Raw genomic sequence first — 18,399 nt, forward strand, 5'->3', positions numbered from 1 at the left:
AATATCTTCTGTTGACCCTCGGTAAGGTTCCAATTCCTAAAACTGACAACAAACATCCCAACCTTTGGACCACTCTCATACCTTCTGGCAACACCTTGAACACCAGCTTCTCTTTCCCAGCTTCACAGGTATACTCTCCTGCATCTTTCTTCTCCACACTCTCTATCACCAGTTGTCGAATTTTGTCCTTTGATTCCATGTGGACAGTTCTACCAGAGCTCATTAGTTTGCCCTCCTTGTACCATTTCACTTCTGTCTTGGAGTCAGACACTTCACAACTTAGTATGGTCTTCTGGGAGATGGTGGCTTTCACTTCCTTCTGAACAGAATCTTTATTGGTGAAGACTGATGCTGGAACATCTGAGTGAAAACATCACAGAACAGGTCTGAGTCATGATGATCATTACAAAGAACAGGACTGCAAAGGTAAGGATGAAAACTGATATTAAAAGACAATCCAGCAATATGATGGATAGGTGTGAAAACCTGTCATGAAGTAAAAAATGTAAATATAGCAACCATCAAAACATTTTTATACCTGCCACCAGCACCTTGAACACCAGCTTCTCTTTCCCAGCCTCACAGCTATACTCTCCTGCATCCTTCTTCTCCACACTGTCCAACACAAGCTGGCGCGTCTTGTCCTTTGTCTCCATGTGGACAGTTTTACTGGAACTCAGCTGTTTGCCATCTTTGTACCATCTCACTTCTGTCTTGGAATCGGACACTTCACAACTCAGAGTGGCCTTCTGAGACAGCGTGGCTTTCACCTCCTTCTGAACAGAATCTTTATTGGTGAAGGTTGATGCTGGAATTTCTGAATGAAAACATCACAAAAAAATTTACTTTGCACATTTATTACTCATTTCACTAGTTGTTCAAATGTTACATGTAGCACCAGGTCTCGGAGAAACGTTGTTTCGTTTCTCTATGTACTGTCTAATACGTATATAGCTGAAATGACAATAAAGTCAGAAGAAGTTCCTACCATATAACAGGAATGCTTAAAAACCTTGCCATAAGGTAAGCCGCATAATTAAGGAAACTTCTGAAAAAAAAATAGGTTATTGGCTCAAAATTGTCATACCTGCCACCAGCACCTTGAACACCAGCTTCTCTTTCCCAGCTTCACAGCTATACTCTCCAGCATCCTTCTTCTCCACACTGTCCAACACCAGCTGGCGAGTCTTGTCCTTTGTCTCCATGTGGACAGTTCTGCTGGAACTCAGCTGTTTGCCATCTTTGTACCATCTCACTTCTGTCTTGGAGTCAGACACTTCACAACTTAACATTGTCTTCTGGGAGATGGTGGCTTTCACCTCCTTCTGAACAGACTCTTTATTGGTGAAGACTGACGCTGGAACATCTGAGTGAGAACATCACAGAAAAACAGGTCTGACTCATGAACATCATTACATGGAACAGGACTGCAAATGCAGGGATGAAAACTGACATTAAAAAACAATCCTGTAATATATCAGATGTGTGTGAAAACCTGTCATGAACTAAACGTAAGGTAAATACAGCACATATGATAAAAGAGAACATTGTACACTATGGCTAAATATTTTCATACCTGTCACCAGAACCTTGAACACCAATTTCTCTTTCCCTGCCTCACAGCTATACTCCCCTGCATCCTTCTTCTCCACACTGTCCAACACAAGCTGGCGTGTCTTGTCCTTTGTCTCCATGTGGACAGTTCTGCTGGAACTCAGCTGTTTGCCATCTTTGTACCATCTCACTTCTGTCTTGGAGTCAGACACTTCACAGCTCATAGTGGCCTTCTGGGAGACACCAACTTTCACTTCCTTTTGGACAGTGTCTTTACTGGCAAAAGCTGGAGCTGAGGTTTCTGAGGACAAGACCACAGATTGATCAGGTTTTATAAAAGCCTTACGCTGACCTTAATGTCATGCTATTTTGTCTCCTTTGTACCAAAAACACAAATTTTATGTTCAGATATCTGCAATTAGGTATTTTACAGGGCATCCAGAAAGTCTTCACATCCATTTTCCACATTTTGTTATGTTACTGCCTCATTTCAAAATGTATTAAATTATTTTTTTCCTCAGAATTTTACACACTATACCCCATAGTGACAAAGTTAAAAATGTTTACATGAGGTTTTGGCAAATGCATTAAAATAAAAAAAAAAAACAGAGAAAGCACATGTACATGTATTCACAGCCTTTGCCATGAAGCTCAAAATTGAGCTCAGGTGCCTCCTGTTTCCCCTGATCATCCTTGAGATGTTTCTGCAGCTTAATTGGAGTCAATATATGGATAAAACAGTTGATTGGACTTGATTTGGAAAGACACACGCCCACAGTTGACAGTTCATGTCCGAGCGTAAAACAAGCAAGAAGTCAAAGAAATTGTCTGTAGACCTCCGAGACAGGATTGTCTCAAGGCACAAATCTGGGGAATGTTACAGAAAATCTTCTGCTGCTTTCAAGGTCCCAATGAGTACAGTGGCCTCCATCATCTGTAGGTGGAAGAAGTTCAAAACCACCAGGACACTTAATAGAGCTGGCCGACCACCTAATCTGAGCAATCACGGGAGAAGGTTCTTAGTCAGGGAGGTGACCAAGAACCCGGTGGTCACTCTGTCAGCACTCCAGAGGTCCTAGGTGGAAAGAGGAGAACCGAGGTGGTAGTAGCCTAGTGGGTAAAACACTCGCCTATGAACCAGAAGACCCAGGTTCAAATCCCGCTTACTACCATTGTGTCCCTGAGCAAGACACTTAAGCCTAAGTTGCTCCAGGGGACTGTCCCAGTTACTACTGATTGTAAGTCGCTCTGGATAAGGGCTTCTGATAAATGCCGTAAATGTAAATGTAGAACCTTCTAGAAGGACAACCATCTCTGCAGCAATCCACCAGTCAGGTCTGTATGGAAGAGTGGCCAGACGGAAGCCCCTTCTTAGTAAAAGGCACATGGCAGCCTTTGGTGTGAATGCCAGGTGGTTGAAGAAAACCAAGCACCGCTCAACACCAGGCCAATGCCATCACTACTGTGAAGCATGGTGATGGCAGCATCATGCTGCGGGGATGTTTTTCAGCTGCAGGAATTGGGAGACTAGAATTGGGAGACTAGTCAGGATAGAGGGAAAGATGACTGCAGGAATGTTCATAGACATCCTGGATGAAAACCTACTCCAGAGCGCACTTGAACTTTCAGCAGAACAACAACCCTAAACACAGCCAAGATATCAAAGGAGTGGCTTCAGGACAACTCTGTGAATGTCCTTGAGTGGCCCAGCCAGATCTTAAAATGTCTTAAAAAGGAATGAGCCATGGATAGGTGTTCCAAACTTGTGGCATCATATTCAAAAATACTTGAGACTGTAACTGCTGCCAAAGGTGTATTGAGCAAAGGCTGTGAATACTTGTGAACATGTAATTTCTCAGTTTTTTTATTTTTAATAAATAGTTTTTTTAAGAAATGTGTCCTCTGCATTTAATCCATCACCCTGAGTGAGCAGCCATGACAGGCGCCCGGGGAGCAGTGTGTGGGGACGGTGCTTTGCTTAGTGGCACCTCAGTGGCACCTTGGCGGATCGTGATTCGAACCGGCAATCTTCTGATTATGGGGCCGCTACCTTAACCACTTCCTCAACTGCTAGGCCACCACTGACCTGCCCTAGTGTGCACTGGGCGGGTCTTCTATGACAGTTCCGGGTCATGGGTTCCTTAACACGTTCCCTCCACAGGGGCAGTGGTGGCCTAGCGGTTAAGGACCCGTAATCAGAAGGTTGCCGGTTCGAATCCCGGTCCGCCAAGGTCCCACTGAGGTGCCACTGAGCAAAGCACTGTCCCCACACACTGCTCCCCGGGCACCTGTCATGGCTGCCCACTGCTCACTCAGGGTGATGGGTTAAATGCACATTTCACTGTGTGCACCGTGTGCTGTGCTGCTGTGTATCACACGTGACAATCACTTCACTACTACTCACTACTAACAAGTGCCTCCGCATAAAAGACCCGTGTGATCCAGAGTCTACAGAGCAATTCTTCAACACAACATCTGGAGTCTTACCCTACATGTCTGTGGTGTGTGTATGTCTCAAGCCTGACTGGATACATGCGTGACACATGCCAAAATGTGGAAAAACTGATGAGCTGCTCTTTACACCTATCGCCATTTCTAGCCACTGCAGGACCATAGACAGGCTAGGGGAACTTGTATTAATGTTAAATAATCCCACAAAGTGAAATTTTCATGTCAGGGGACATTTTATCAAAAAAGACAAACCATTGTTTACATCACTTTCATACCTGACACCATAACCTTGAACACCAGCTTCTCTTTCCCAGATTCACATGTATACTCTCCAATATCATTCTTCTCTACTCTGTCCAACACCAGCTGCCGAGTCTTGTCCTTTGTCTCCATGTGGACAGAACTGCTGGAACTCAGCTGTTTGCCATCTTTGTACCATCTCACTTCTGTCTTGGAGTCGGACACTTCACAACTTAGTGTGGTCTTCTGGGAAAGGGTGGCCTTCACTTCCTTCTGAACAGACTCTTTATTTGTGAAGACAGATGCTGGAGCATCTAAGAGTACAATCAAGAACTGATCAGCTTCTATCAAACAATTTGCCAATTAGCTTTGATAAGCCCAATGATAGTTATGATATTTATATTTCAGAAAGTGCACAGAACCACTCTGTCTATTAATTATATTCAGAATGTTGTCAGTACAAATACGATTGACCTGACCTTTGTGATTGATATGACCTTTGTGATTGTAAAACTGGCAAAAAAGGGACAGCCAAGCAGTTGTCAAGCAGGACAATTTTTATATTAGTCAGTTTGATATTAAAATCAGATTATATTTACCGCCACATTATAAAATCTATTGAGAACATTTAAACACTGAACATTTAAACAAAATGGCAAATAAAGTTCAGGGTTAAAATTCAATTTCATACCTGTCACCAGAATCTTGAACACCAGTTTCTCTTTACCAACTTCACAGGTGTACTCTCCAGCATCCATCTTCTCCACACTGTCTATAACCAGTTGGCGAGTCTTGTCCTTTGTATCAACGTGGATGGTTTTGCTAGAGCTCAGTATTTTACCATCTTTGTACCAGTTAACTTCTGTCTTGGAGTCAGAGACTTCACAGCTTAGAGTGGCTTTCTGGGAGACACCAACTTTCACCTCCTTCTGAATGGAGTCCTTGTTGGCAAAGGCTGAAGTTTCTGTGGGAATAATAATGGTCCAATTATCATTAAAATTAAAATCACAAAAAAATATTGAAAACCAAAAACTGATGAGTGAGAAGGAAAACATGCATTAAAAAATAAGCAGTGTCAAATAAACAGAGTCGGCAAATAAGAACAGGTCAGCAATTTGAATGATTTTCTCTGTTTATTTAGTGTGTAATACTGCTTATAAGCAGTAGCGATAGTAAACCACAAACATCATGCCATAGACATCAGCTTATGATAGAGCCGTGTCCAGTCCAGGAGTGCCAATAGTTTAAAACCCCACACTCTGTAGGACTGAACTACAGACATAAGGTAAAGAAAGTATACACTTTATACAATATGAACACCACTTCTATATTCTTCCAATTGTCCAGATACCCCTACCTGACACATGAATTTTAAATACCAGTCTGTCTCCTCCAGCCTCACAGATATACTCTCCAGCATCTTGCTTCTTCACGAGATCCAGGACTAGCTTGCGCATTGTTCCACTTGTTTGAATATGCAAGGTTTCACTGCTGCTCAGCAGTTTGCCATTCCTGTACCATTTCACTTCTGTCTTGGAGTCAGAAACCTCACAGCTCAGAATGGCCTTCTGTGCTGCACCAACTTTCACCTCTGTCTGAACTGAACCCCTGTTGGCAAACATTTCTGGGGGGGACGGGACAGTCATGCATTCATGCAGTGGTTAGAAGGTCCCTTAAATATAATAAAAACAATAGCTTTGAGGCAGGAGATACTATGGTAAAGTAATGCATCATTCATTCATAACCACCAAACAATGCAAAGAACAATCAGAAACAATGCAGCCAGACTCAAGTCCAACCAGTCGTAACTCCACTCACTAATCAGTTCCACACCACTAGGTAATTAGTGGGTGGAGTTTATTCATAATTTGTGCATTCACGCATCTACAGCACACTGGCCAAGATCCATCAATGAACTTCAAATAACCCTCAAAGAAGTTCACTGAAGCTCTAAATGCATTTTCCTCTTTCAGTCTCCTACCTTTAATTTTGACATGGAATGTCATCTTATCTTCACTTGTCTCACACAAGTAGTGACCCTCATCACTCTGATTAGCACTTCTGATGATCAGTTTCCGCAGCACTCCTTCTGAGACAAATGAGGTTCTCTGGTCCTCCTTAAGCTCCTGTTGTTCTTTCTTCCACACCACCTGGGTGTCATGGGTGGACACTTCACACGTAAGCTCCACATCTCCGCTGAGGCGCACTGTTGCTCCTCCCTGAGCTTTAGTCTTAACAAACTTGCCTGGTTCATCTGAAAGATAATAGAAAAAAGCATTAAAGCATTAAAAGGCAGAATGCCCTGTTCTGTCTAAGTATCCAGGCATGTTGAGAGCCCATGTTTAAATGCTTGCTCCAGAGAAGAGGAGCGTCGGCACAGACAGTAAACACATGATTAAACAGATCTGTCTCGATAGCTCGACACCACCTGTCATTAGTTAATAGAGGTGGATATGTGGTTCAGTGACAGATGCCACTGGGCAAGCTGTGTTCTGATAGGTTCGCAGTTGCAGTTCTTGCTAAAATAATTTGCATTGTAAACGATAATAACAAAAAGACTATGTAACCCTATTAAAATGGAATGTATAAATGTGTACCTTTGAGGGCAACCTGCATGAACATTCGATCACCATTGCAGACACATTCGTATATGCCTGTGTCTTCATGAGTCACTTTGAGGATTCTCAGCACTCGCTGTCTATCTGTGTTCACCGACTCATATTTCCTACCCATTTTCAGCTCTTTACCATCCTTCATCCAGACCACCTAAGGGCAAAGAACATGTCAGCATTCATTCTGTGCGTGATGTGTATAATATGTAACTAGAAAAAAAAAAATATATATATATGTGTGTGTGTGTGTGTGTGTGTGTGTGTGTGTGTGTGTAATTTATTTAATATTTCAAGATATTACATGCACACTTCCCAGCCTTTTCATACCTGGGCGTTTGATTCAGACACCTCAGCTTCCAGCTGAGCAGTGGTGTAGGCAATGAATCTGTATACTTCTGTGTCTCCAGACTTGTTTATAAAATGTGCCTGAGGAGCTACAGGGGGCAAAACACTACATTTAGTAGCTTAGCAGATAACTTGGGATTAATATTCAAGCTCCAGGTCAACAGGTGATATATATGGTCAAAGTGAAACTTTTCATTTCAGTCTGAAGGAACTAAAGAACCGCCAAAGTCAAAGAAGTCAAAGTGATTAAGTATTTTGCATGCCCTCCCTTAGAAGACAAAACTGAAGGTAGAATACTGGTAAATGATGGTGAAAAAAGGACTAATATCCCCTAAATGGCTAATATCCTAGGATAAGGAATTATTTTATACCAACCCTGCACTGACACTTACATGCTCATTCTATCCAGGAGTAAAACTCAATCATCTGTTTTGACCATTACCATTTTGACTGTTTTGATCCCCACACGTTGGGGAAGACATGCCAAGTGGTGGGCAGTGGTGGCCTAGTGGGTAAGGAAACGGACACGATCCGCCAAAGTGCCACTGAACAAAGCACCCTCCCCACACACTGCTCCCTGGGCGCCTGTCATGGCTGCCCACTGTGGTTAAAAGCAGAGGACGCATTTTGTTGTGCACCATGTGCTGTGCTGCAGTGTTTCACAATGATAATCACTTCACTTTCAAGTTCTCTTCTCAGGAAAGGTGACACATGTCAATGCCCATCACTGTGTCTGACACTTTGTTGCACTTGGTCTGAGAGCCAAAATGAAACGAAATCTATCTTGGAACACGATTCAGTAAAGCAGTTGTATAGCTCTGAGGCACTGAACTATGGGGAGAAACTTGAGCACCTGCAACATTCCAGCCAGTAAGGGGCCATTACTTGACCTTTGACCATTATAACCCTTAACATTAGGCTTAAGGTTACACTCTTCACAACAGGTTAAAGTATGCAATCAACCATACATTTAACACAATTCGAGTAACACAGCAACCCATGCTTATCTTTGATCAATAGCAGCTATGTTGGACTGGATTGGATTGCACAAGTCGCAGAAGATGCAATAAATAAGGTCTACTTGACGTATTCAGCAAGGTATCAGTGAGCCACAACATTAATGTCCCTCCCGCTTAAGGGGAATGGGCCCCATGAGAAACTCTTACCTTTCACTTTGAGGGTGCACGCGCTCTCTGAGCCCCCGCCAACAAACTTAACTTGGGCTCCATCCAGCTCAAGGGGGCACTCGCGAATGAGCAGCGTGTGTGTGGTCTTGGAGCGAGTGATGAGGTAATTAGCTCCACTGCGCAGGAGAGTCCCATTCAGCGTCCACGAGCCTGAGCAGATGGCAGTGAGCTCAACCGTGAGAGATGCCTCCTCACCCGCAATGGCGCTGCAGTTTATCAGCCCTGTTTTCAGCTCCGCTGTGGGCTCTGCAGCAGGCAACACAGAATGGAAAAGTCATTTGGTGATACACACACACACACACACACACACACACATATATATAAACAATAAAAAAAAAACATTTATTTACTGGCTATTAAAATTGAAAACGAGGATTACCTACAATTTCCCATTCCACCACACAAATGTCCTTAAATGATTATTCATGTATTATAAAGAGAATTATATTCTTATTATTATGATAAGAGTATGATAAGAAGGTTTCTGTCTCACCAAGGTAGAAAGTTCCAGGGACTTCGAGAAAGGCGCTCTGCCCAAAGTCGTTCACAGCTGAGATGCGGAACTGGTAGCTGGCCTCCTCAGGGATGCTGCTTATCGTGTAATGGGTGTAAGGCACAGAGCCCATCTGGTTGCATTTCACCCAGGTCTGGGCCCCCACCTTTCTCCTCTCCACCATGTATCCGGTGATAGGCACAGGACGGTCACTCTCCGGAGGTGACCAGCACAAGGTGATGGCGGCGTCAGTCTTGTTCCGCACCACAGGGTCAACTGGGGGATCTGGGGGGTGCTTTCTTGGGGCTACAACAATGAAAGCCCCGTAAACCATGGTCACATTTGACCAAAGGCTTTGTGTGTGCATGCTATTATTAATACCTGTAACCGAAAAGCGCGTGGACGTCTTGCAGTCTCCAGCTATGAAGGCTATCTCGCCGGAGTCTTCACTTTTGCAGTCACGAATAGACAGGGTGTACTGCCGCTGTGTGCAAGCAATGGAGATGCGGGCGTCCTCAGACAGCTTCTCACCATTCCTTGTCCAATAGGCAGTTCCGCAGGGTTGCTCAAGCTCCACACAGAAGATCACTGTGTCACTGACAGGGACTACAGTCCTGCGCGGAAGCTTCTTTGTAATGTTACCTACACATAAAGCACAGAGGTGAGGGAAGATAATGCCATAAATGTATAAGATCTATATATATATATATATATATATATATACAGGACAAACAGTGGGATACATTTTAGTTCAGCAACATAGTATTTTGTTCTTTGAATCTGATAATGTTTCTAAATCTGATAAGTTTTCTAATTTGGAAAGGTCGGCTGGAACCGAGACACCCCAACCAAATGTGACGAGTCCTGCCATTTCAAAAAAGATTTCTGATAATAAAAAGTTATATGACTGCATAAATTGTATTTTGAAAACATCTGCATTCACAAAACAAGATTTGCACCTTCCCCAGTTCTCAATCTCATGCAAACACACACGACAGGTCTATTAACATTACCAAGGACCGTGAGTTCAGCAACAGTGCGGCTTCCCTCCTTCATCTCACAGATGTAGACGGCATCATCATTTGTGGTGACATGGCTGATGGTGAGGCGGCGCACTGTGCCTTGTTCCTCCATGCGGTACTTGGCATTTTGCTCCAGGCGCGTCTCCTCCATGAACCAGGCTGCTTGAGTAGCAGCAACAGGCACCTCACACAACAGCATGGCCGTGTCCTTTTCCTTCACCTCCACATCCTGCAGCTTCCTCTTAAATGGCACTTTGGGCTCTGCCACAAGTAAAATATATCAGTATTATTATCAGAATGTATGTATGTGTTACAAAAATGAACAGTGCTGCAAAACATTAGCATCTCCAAGGTTGTGAATTTAAATCCCGGCTCAGTGTGCGGGATTTCAGGAGTATTAAGCTACATTTAGTTATAATAAGTCTGCCATGTTTTCACACTTACACAGTAGCCAAGAATGGACAACACTGGCTCCAGACCACACTGCTGATGTTTTACACTGAAGTAGCAGATTTTTACATTTTCACATCTTCAGTGGACTCACCATTGGATTCGATTACTAATCGAATATCAATGCATCACGACACATCCCATCACTTTTTCTACATTACTTCACATTATGTTTTCAGACATAAGATGAGATGAGAGTTAAGGCCTTGCTCCTACCTAGTGATTGTGGCAATCAGCCACAATCACTATAGGCACTACTTTTTAACTAGAAAATCACCAAGCAACGTCATTAAGATATAACTGATTGTGTTCTGTCCAAGTCTGCATCGCGATGCATCAATTATGAGATTAATTTCAACACCCCTACCAATAACCACCATATGTACATAGGTACAATCTGTAACCTCTAGCTCTGCATGGCAAATGACAGCCCAAAAGAGCTGAGAGCTCTTCGCTTGACACTCTTCCACTTCATGCTGCCACTTTTACTCCAGCAAGCAGTTGGAGTAATGACAGACGTGTGGATTTCAACATGGTCTTTTCCTGAGGTGTTTATTGAGTAGAAAGAGTAACTAATGATAAGGTTAGAAACAGGATACTAAGAACGGGGGCCTTGGCCCTAAAGGACTATTTACATTACATTTACATTTATTCAAGAACAGCAGCAAGTCTATCTTAAGGTCAATATCAAATGAGCTTCACCCTTTTACGGCTGGCATTTGACAAAGGTGAAGCCAGGGTCCACAAGGGACTGGCTGCTCTGTCCGGCTCTCAAATGTTCAAATGGAAAATCACCTAAACACCAGCGCCAACAGACAGCTAGCTGCGGCCCATCACAACAACTGTGAGCTATTCAGCACCAGCAAAAAATAGATGAAACATGATGCTACATCACCTTATTATGTGCTGCAGCTTGGTTACTCTAGCTCTGGGTGAAATGGTTGTCTGCTTACTGCCTCTAACTTTGCTCAATGTTTAAGCCTTTCCTAAAGAGTTTTGCCACGGGATGACATTTTTACGCCACTGCCATTAGGTGATGTTGTTGGTCCGCAACAATCTTTAGGTAGGAATGCCAGGACCAATCACAGTGTCCCTCCCAGGGTTTCGAGGCAACAGAATACACACACAGAACACACACAGAAAACTACGTATTCAGAATTCAGTCCAAAAAGGCCTAAATAAATTTTACCTGTTGCTTAAATGTCTTCATTTAAGTTGTGGTTTTGAGGACATGTTTCTTCTTCACACATCAGTACAACACAATAATAATGTTGATATTTAATTCATGATACAGCTGTTTTACGCATGCATTTAAGAAAGTATTCTGAAGACATTACTTCAACAGAATACATTACTGAATACATTTATGGCTAAGTATTCTGCATTCATATATCATTATTTTACCCAAAGTTTGTCCCTTCTCATAATGCAGAATCAGGAAAGTCATCACACTAGACCATGTTCTTCCATTGTGTCATGAGCTAGTTCTCATAATTTGAGACATACTGCCTGACAAGACCAGGCGGGCTAACCATCACACTATATTGAATCAATGAGCCTTAAACCCAGGTCCTTCCTTGGACCTCTTTTGATACCTAAGGAATACTGCATGCTTTGAACAAACAACGGCTTCTTTTGGAAGAGGCCATTTTTGCGGCTTCCAATCTAAAACTTGACCTTCAAGAACTGACTGCCTTAATCTATTTAATATAATACAATTATGTATATAATATATACAACGTCAGTGGATTAATGTTGTAGGTGATCAATATATTTTGAATTTTGTTTATTTAGCTATATTAAGCTTTACAGTATTAAGTATTTGCTGTTACCTGGCTAACTACCCAGAAACCTACGAAATCAGAGTACAATTCAAATGAGACAAAAATGCTAAAACAATTTCTGCACTTTTACTTGTCCTAATAATTATGGGTATGGGTAATCAGATAATGTGGAACATCATTTAGTTTCAATGTATTTAAACAACTGAAGGTTTTGCAGACATCTGAAACACTCTTACCTCTAGCAAGGTAAAATTTTAACTAATTTCAATGAAATTCAAAGGAAATTATTATCATAAACCCAGACATTCAAAGTTCAGTTTACATATGTTATATTGAATAGGGATTCAGGCTGCACCACATTTTACACCACAAGTGAGACTAGTTTTCTGTGTCCCGTGCATCACATGGCAAGTTTTCAAACTGCTTGTATGGCTTTTGTCATAACTTTATACTGAAGTACCCAGTAGTAAAGCACGGCTAGTACTACATACATGTCACACTTGTTCATAGTTCTGACCGCTAGTTATGGAAATAACGTAACTTGTGTTATCAAAATGTATAGAAACTGTAGAAGAAGCGTAGAAAATTGTCCAAATGAAGGTCTTGGCTGTTACAAGAAGCAGTACTTTACATTTACAGTTGGCCCTAAATGCTCAATTTAAATATAAAAAGCCTTACCTTTGACAATGACCAGTACAGCGCTGTAGGTTTGGCCCGCCATATTGGAGGCATTGCAGGTGTAGAGGCCATTGTCACTCTGTTTACAATAAAGGATCTTGAGGATGAAGTTCTCGGCATGGTCTTCATACATGACATGGCGTCTGCCTTCACTGATGTTCGCCCCATCTTTCCTCCAGACAATGTGTGGTTTTGGATGACCAGTAACAAAGCAACTGAGCTTTGCATGCTTCCCTTCGGTCACCATGCAGGTGCGAGTGAAGACGCCTTTGGGCAGCTTGCTAACCAGGTCAGATGACCGTTGGTCATTATCTATAGCCAGGCCAAGGGTGCTAAGCTCTTCTGTGATCTTAGCGCCGGAGGATGAGCTGCTTTCTACCATGTGGTAAAATGAGATGTCTTTCTGCATCTCCTCCTTCCGTTTTTGAAGGTGCGAGAGCAGAGAGCTGCCTTTGTCGGGTTTCGCCATCTGTTGCGTGTCCACCACCAGGGCAGCGGCAGCATGGGACCGACCAACGGAATTCTGGGCTCGGCAGGTGAAGGTGCCGCTGTCCAGGCTGCGCACGCTATGGATCCGCAAAGAGCTGCCGTCACCACTCGATTTAATTTTGATACGGTTCGTCTCACCAAGGTAGCGGCCATCCTTCTCCCACTCGAAGTTAGGCTCAGGATGGGCAGCCACTCGGCAGTAGAAGGTGACATCACCGCCCAAAGCGACGCGTGCCGACATGGGCTTGACCATGAAAACTGGAGCTCTCTCCACCATCTGCATAGGCAGGCCCACCTTGAGGGTTACGGCAGCGTAAGCCTCGCCGACGTGGTTTTTGGCGCGACACATGTACTGCCCGCTGTCCTCCAAGGTCAGATCATAGATGGTCAGGCGGTAGATGTCACCATCCTCCACGGTTTTGAAGCGGCCACCCGTTGACAGCTGCAGCTTTTCCTTCTCCCAGGTGACAAGGGGCACAGGGTTACCCACAATAGTGCAGCTCAGTGTCGCATCTCTGCCCACACAGACAGAAAACGCCTTCGGCCGTGTTAGGAACCGCGGGGCGCCACCAAACGGGTCCTGGTCCATCTGAAATACAAAGAGCACCACGTGTGTAAAAAAAAAAAAAAAGTTGACCGCGCCTTTAATAGCTCTACATGCTGCTGTGATGATAGCTGGTTATGTTCGACATGTCAATGTCAGGCGATCGTTCAAAACAAATCTGTGCTGGGAATGAGGCCTGGGACTTGGTCAGTCCAAACAAACCTTCACACGTGATTGCCATCGGCTGTCCTCTGACGGAGCAGTTTATTACCTACCTACTGTATGCATTAGTAATGGGTCATGTAGTACGCAAATTTCCCCGAAGGATGGGTAACACACTCGCCTATGAACCAGAAGACCCGGGTTCAAACCCCACTTACTACCATCGTGTCCCTGAGCAAGACACTTAACACTAAGTTGCTCCAGGGGGGGACTGTCCCTGTAACTACTGGTTGTAAGTCGCTCTGGATAAGGGCGCCTGGTAAATGCTGTAAAATGTAAAATGTAAAATGGATCGACAAAACGTGTTGGTGAGAACAGCGAATGTGGGGAAATTGGTTCTCTCTCTCTACGTATATATATATATATATATATAAGAAAAGGGTGACATTTGCCATCTCTGTCACCACACTGCCTGGAGCCTCCAGCCTGAGACCAAAAATAACCGCAGCTGTCCCGGCTCATCTCAGCGCACGGCCATTTGTAGAAGCGCGGCCGCCATCAGCTGTGTTCCACCCAACTTTACACGATGTTGTAATTTACAGCTCAACACACAAACCCACAAACCACGTCCATTGTGCCGAGCGACGCTAAATGGTTGGGAGTCACGCCGTTCACCTCCACAGGAATAGTTTAACAAAAAGCCACTTTAAAAAAATAATTTATATTACTGTAATTAAAAAGGTAAAAACGTAAACACACTATAATTGGCTTCTAACTAGTGTCTAAGGCGCTTACCTTTGCTGTTTGTGCTGTGATAAGCCTCACTCGGTACTCTCTGAGGTACTAAAGGTCATGCGAAGGCTCCTCTCATTCCGAACGCGGGGTCAAACTGCGGAAAAATAACAATAACGACGATGGAGATGGAGATGGAGATGATGATGATGATGATGCTACTAAGCGAGTCGACTCGGAACGTGGAGAAAACTGTAGGTGTGGTAAAAATCCCCCCAATCTCCCGCGGCGGGTCGGCGGCACTATTTTCATTTACTTCTTCGGTTCCTCATGACGCCAGATAGCTGACGTGCCTTTTTCGGTGCGGCCTCCTTTTCCAAAATAGCCCGGCGAGAGGCGGCCATCACCGCTAGGCGACGCGACAATGTCGCCCACTGTTAACGCGACGGTCACTTCATGTTCGAGTACAGGCTTCAGCTGTCCTCAGGTAAAAAAAAAAAAAAAAAAAAGGTAACACTGGCTAAATTATAATTACTAAAAAGGTTAAAAGAGCAAAATAATATTTTTTTAACTACTGTAATGAGAAAAAAACACATTAAATAAACATCAGCGCATCCATACGCTGTAAAAAGTTAATAAAACTTAAAAAGATTGAAGTAATCTGTCACATCTAATATTTTACATTTACATTTACATTTACGGCATTTACCAGACGCCCTTATCCAGAGCGACTTACAATCAGTAGTTACAGGGACAGTCCCCCTGGAGACATTTGTTCAGGGACACAATGGTATTGCGTGGGATTTGGATCTGGGTCTTCTGGTTCATAGGCGAGTGTGTTACCCACTAACTATTTACTATTATAGTAAAGAAAAAAATATATATATCATAAGCATAAATTAGACAGCTTAGTTTAAAAGAGAAATACTCTGGATACTCTAAAACTAATATTTTAGTACTGACGTAATGTAAATAAACCAATTAAACCTGCCATAACCTGTTTATTTACATTACGTCGCTGTTAAAATAATTAGGCGTGAAAGATTACTTCAATTTTTTTAAGTTTAAGCAGTTCACTTTTTTCAGTGTGGTGGAGGACTGTTGTATTTTTTAATTCGTGTTTGAGCAGACAACCTACTGAAATAGTTTAGAGAGAGGATTTAAAAGCACACGGGGAGTTTTAAGTTGGCGATGTACCCTCACGGCCCACACGGCCTGTTAAAAGGCTTTCTCTGCTGCCCAGATGGTAGCGGACGGTGAACCATATCCACAGGACCTTGTGTCTCATATTCAAACTTTATTTTATCGAATCATCGTCGTCTTCCTCCGCTTATCCGAGTCCAGGTCGCGGGGGCAACATCCCAAGTAGGGAATCCCAGACAGCCCTCTCCCCAGCCACCTCCACCAGCTCCTCCTAGAGGACCCCAAGGCGTTCCCAGACCAGATTGGAGATATCATTTCTCCAGTGTGTCCTGGGTTGACCTATGGGCCCTCCAATGTGGATCGGTTGGCAAATCAATTTATAAAATGGCTGTAAAGTATTAATATTTTTAACTTCTGAATTGTTAAGTGTATTTAATAAATATCATTGCATTTGTGTATGTATCCATGCCAGTGCAGCAGCAGCAAGAAGACATTTTTAAATCTACCACAAGGTGGCGCAGTAAGAAGACAAATCACATTTTAAAATAACTCTAGTAATTTATTTAAAAAGAAAACAACGTGGGTATTTCAGCAGCGATTGCAACTTTATTCAGACATTTTTAATGGTCTCAGCATGTCCAGTGCAGACTTTATTTGTATGCAGGTTTTATTTTGAGACGTGTACTGATCAACCAGAGGGATTTACAGTCAGTAGTTACAGGGACACAGAGCCTAAATGGCACTTGAACCTGGGACTTTGTGGTTTTCTGGTTCACATGGAAATTAAAAATATGTTGGACGACCTTGTTTTCCCTGTCACCAGGGAACTATTACTACCCACCAGGGAATTATTACTACCCAAATCCAAATTAAACCAGTGAAAATGAATGTACTTTTGCAAAAATGTACAAAAACACTGCGATCATATTAACATTAAAAACAGTAAACATGAAAGGTGGTAAAATGAATAATAGATTTTATTTGAAATCAATTATATCTTTCATCTCAGTTGGCTGATTAATATACACACACTGAAACTCATCTTGCTTCCAGGATATACATGGTACTGTAAAGCTGTGGTGCAACAAATAAACGGTGTTCTTTTGGCATGACTTATTTTCGAATAGCATTCGTTAAATTAAAGACGTTCACACCCTCACTCACACACAAATTAGCACCATAGACTGATCCATTAGCACAGTGGACAGGTGAATAGAGCCGGATTTACACTAGCATCCCTGCCACCGCTTCATAATGAGTACACAGCGAGACAGAAAGCTACCACACCAACTTGCCATATTATATCGGCACCACCAAATCTACCTGTCAAAATAAATACTGTACATATGTGCAACTAAAACACACTTAAATGGTTGATGGTAGTTACGTCCTAATAAGACAGAACTACACGATATCTGTGGTGATGCTATTTCTACACTAGTCTGAGTAGTCAGACACGTCACGACTTCAGACGAAGCTGTCCCTTACAGCTTTTTCTTTCAAAAAGTATGTACTCTGCAGAAGGTAAACGTTATCTACAATATACATTACTACTTCAGGCATAGATGAAGCTTTGACCCAGCTAAATAATTCCTTAATTGTTTCACCTTTCAGTGACCTGAGAAACAAAATAAGAATTGGAGTCTGCCCAGTGAGGACACACCGCCACCAATTACATAATTCCTTGTTCATGGAATAAATTGTCACAGCACAACCTCTCAAAAAATGGTCAATATTGTGCATTTTCCTCCACCAAAATATTCAGTATGACATTTTCCTGCATAAGGATAAAAAAAAAAATGTTTAGCAACACACATTGAATAAAATGATTAAGTATTACAGTCAAAATGATCATTCCAAGTATGCTTTGTGGTACAGTGCTTTGATTACATGTTGACTGAGTGTGATATATTCATGCCATTTTAAAAAATACTTCTAAAATTGTTGTTTCGACTGTACAAATATTGCTGCATTTTTGTACACTTGAATGAGATAACATAGTGCCTTACAAAAAAAACTCCTCAGACCCTTACTGAAACATACGAGAGCACAAATTGATCAAAAAAATAATATCCAAACTGCTTCAGTGAAAGCAGCCTGTTTTTTCCAAATCTGTAAATACATGTAAAAATTGAAATGTTTACATACGCAAGTAGTCCAAAACCACTCCACAAAGGATGAGTCGGGCCAAAACATGATCATATGGAACTCAAACAAAAATGGACACCACTGTCATTCTGACAAATTGTTTATTTCCATGGATTTCGCATGTCTGCTTTTTCCGTGTACATGAAAATGGACATGCCATGCCATCAATTCAGAAACGGCGATTTGTTCAAATTTCCAAATGGTCGTCCTCATACCACACAATTTCTGAAGCTTTTAGTTGGTTCTCTGCATGCAGGCAGGGTTTTTAACAGAACAGTGACCCCAGCATGCACTGAAAGGTCACAGAGGAACACTGAGAGAACCTACGATCAACATCAAAGATCCTAATCTGAAAGGGTCTGAAC

At 42.6% G+C, this 18,399-nt stretch overlaps 1 protein-coding gene across 15 annotated transcripts in view; it reads right to left on the reverse strand.

Annotated features, from left to right (window-relative positions):
- obscnb (obscurin, cytoskeletal calmodulin and titin-interacting RhoGEF b) overlaps positions 1 to 15,054 on the reverse strand; it is a 55,343-nt gene extending 40,289 nt beyond the window's left edge. For 12 of the 15 annotated variants that reach the window (XM_028975666.1, XM_028975662.1, XM_028975665.1 and 9 more), the window contains exons 1-15: positions 14,807 to 15,054; positions 12,817 to 13,894; positions 9,896 to 10,165; positions 9,264 to 9,524; positions 8,883 to 9,188; positions 8,369 to 8,635; positions 7,185 to 7,291; positions 6,843 to 7,011; positions 6,227 to 6,499; positions 4,937 to 5,209; positions 4,281 to 4,559; positions 1,577 to 1,855; positions 1,088 to 1,366; positions 539 to 817; positions 82 to 360 (exon numbers count right to left, since the gene is read on the reverse strand). In XM_028975666.1, coding sequence (XP_028831499.1) covers positions 82 to 360; positions 539 to 817; positions 1,088 to 1,366; positions 1,577 to 1,855; positions 4,281 to 4,559; positions 4,937 to 5,209; positions 6,227 to 6,499; positions 6,843 to 7,011; positions 7,185 to 7,291; positions 8,369 to 8,635; positions 8,883 to 9,188; positions 9,264 to 9,524; positions 9,896 to 10,165; positions 12,817 to 13,894 — 4,399 coding nt within the window. In that variant the 5' untranslated portion in view covers positions 14,807 to 15,054. The remainder of the gene's footprint in view (positions 1 to 81; positions 361 to 538; positions 818 to 1,087; positions 1,367 to 1,576; positions 1,856 to 4,280; positions 4,560 to 4,936; positions 5,210 to 6,226; positions 6,500 to 6,842; positions 7,012 to 7,184; positions 7,292 to 8,368; positions 8,636 to 8,882; positions 9,189 to 9,263; positions 9,525 to 9,895; positions 10,166 to 12,816; positions 13,895 to 14,806) is intronic. The other 3 variants (XM_028975672.1, XM_028975671.1, XM_028975670.1) reach the window with 1 other exon arrangement.
- Between the last annotated feature and the right edge of the window lie 3,345 nt (positions 15,055 to 18,399).

This window comes from Denticeps clupeoides, chromosome 4 (genome assembly GCF_900700375.1).
Source record: "Denticeps clupeoides chromosome 4, fDenClu1.1, whole genome shotgun sequence".
NCBI classification, from domain to species: domain Eukaryota; kingdom Metazoa; phylum Chordata; class Actinopteri; order Clupeiformes; family Denticipitidae; genus Denticeps; species Denticeps clupeoides.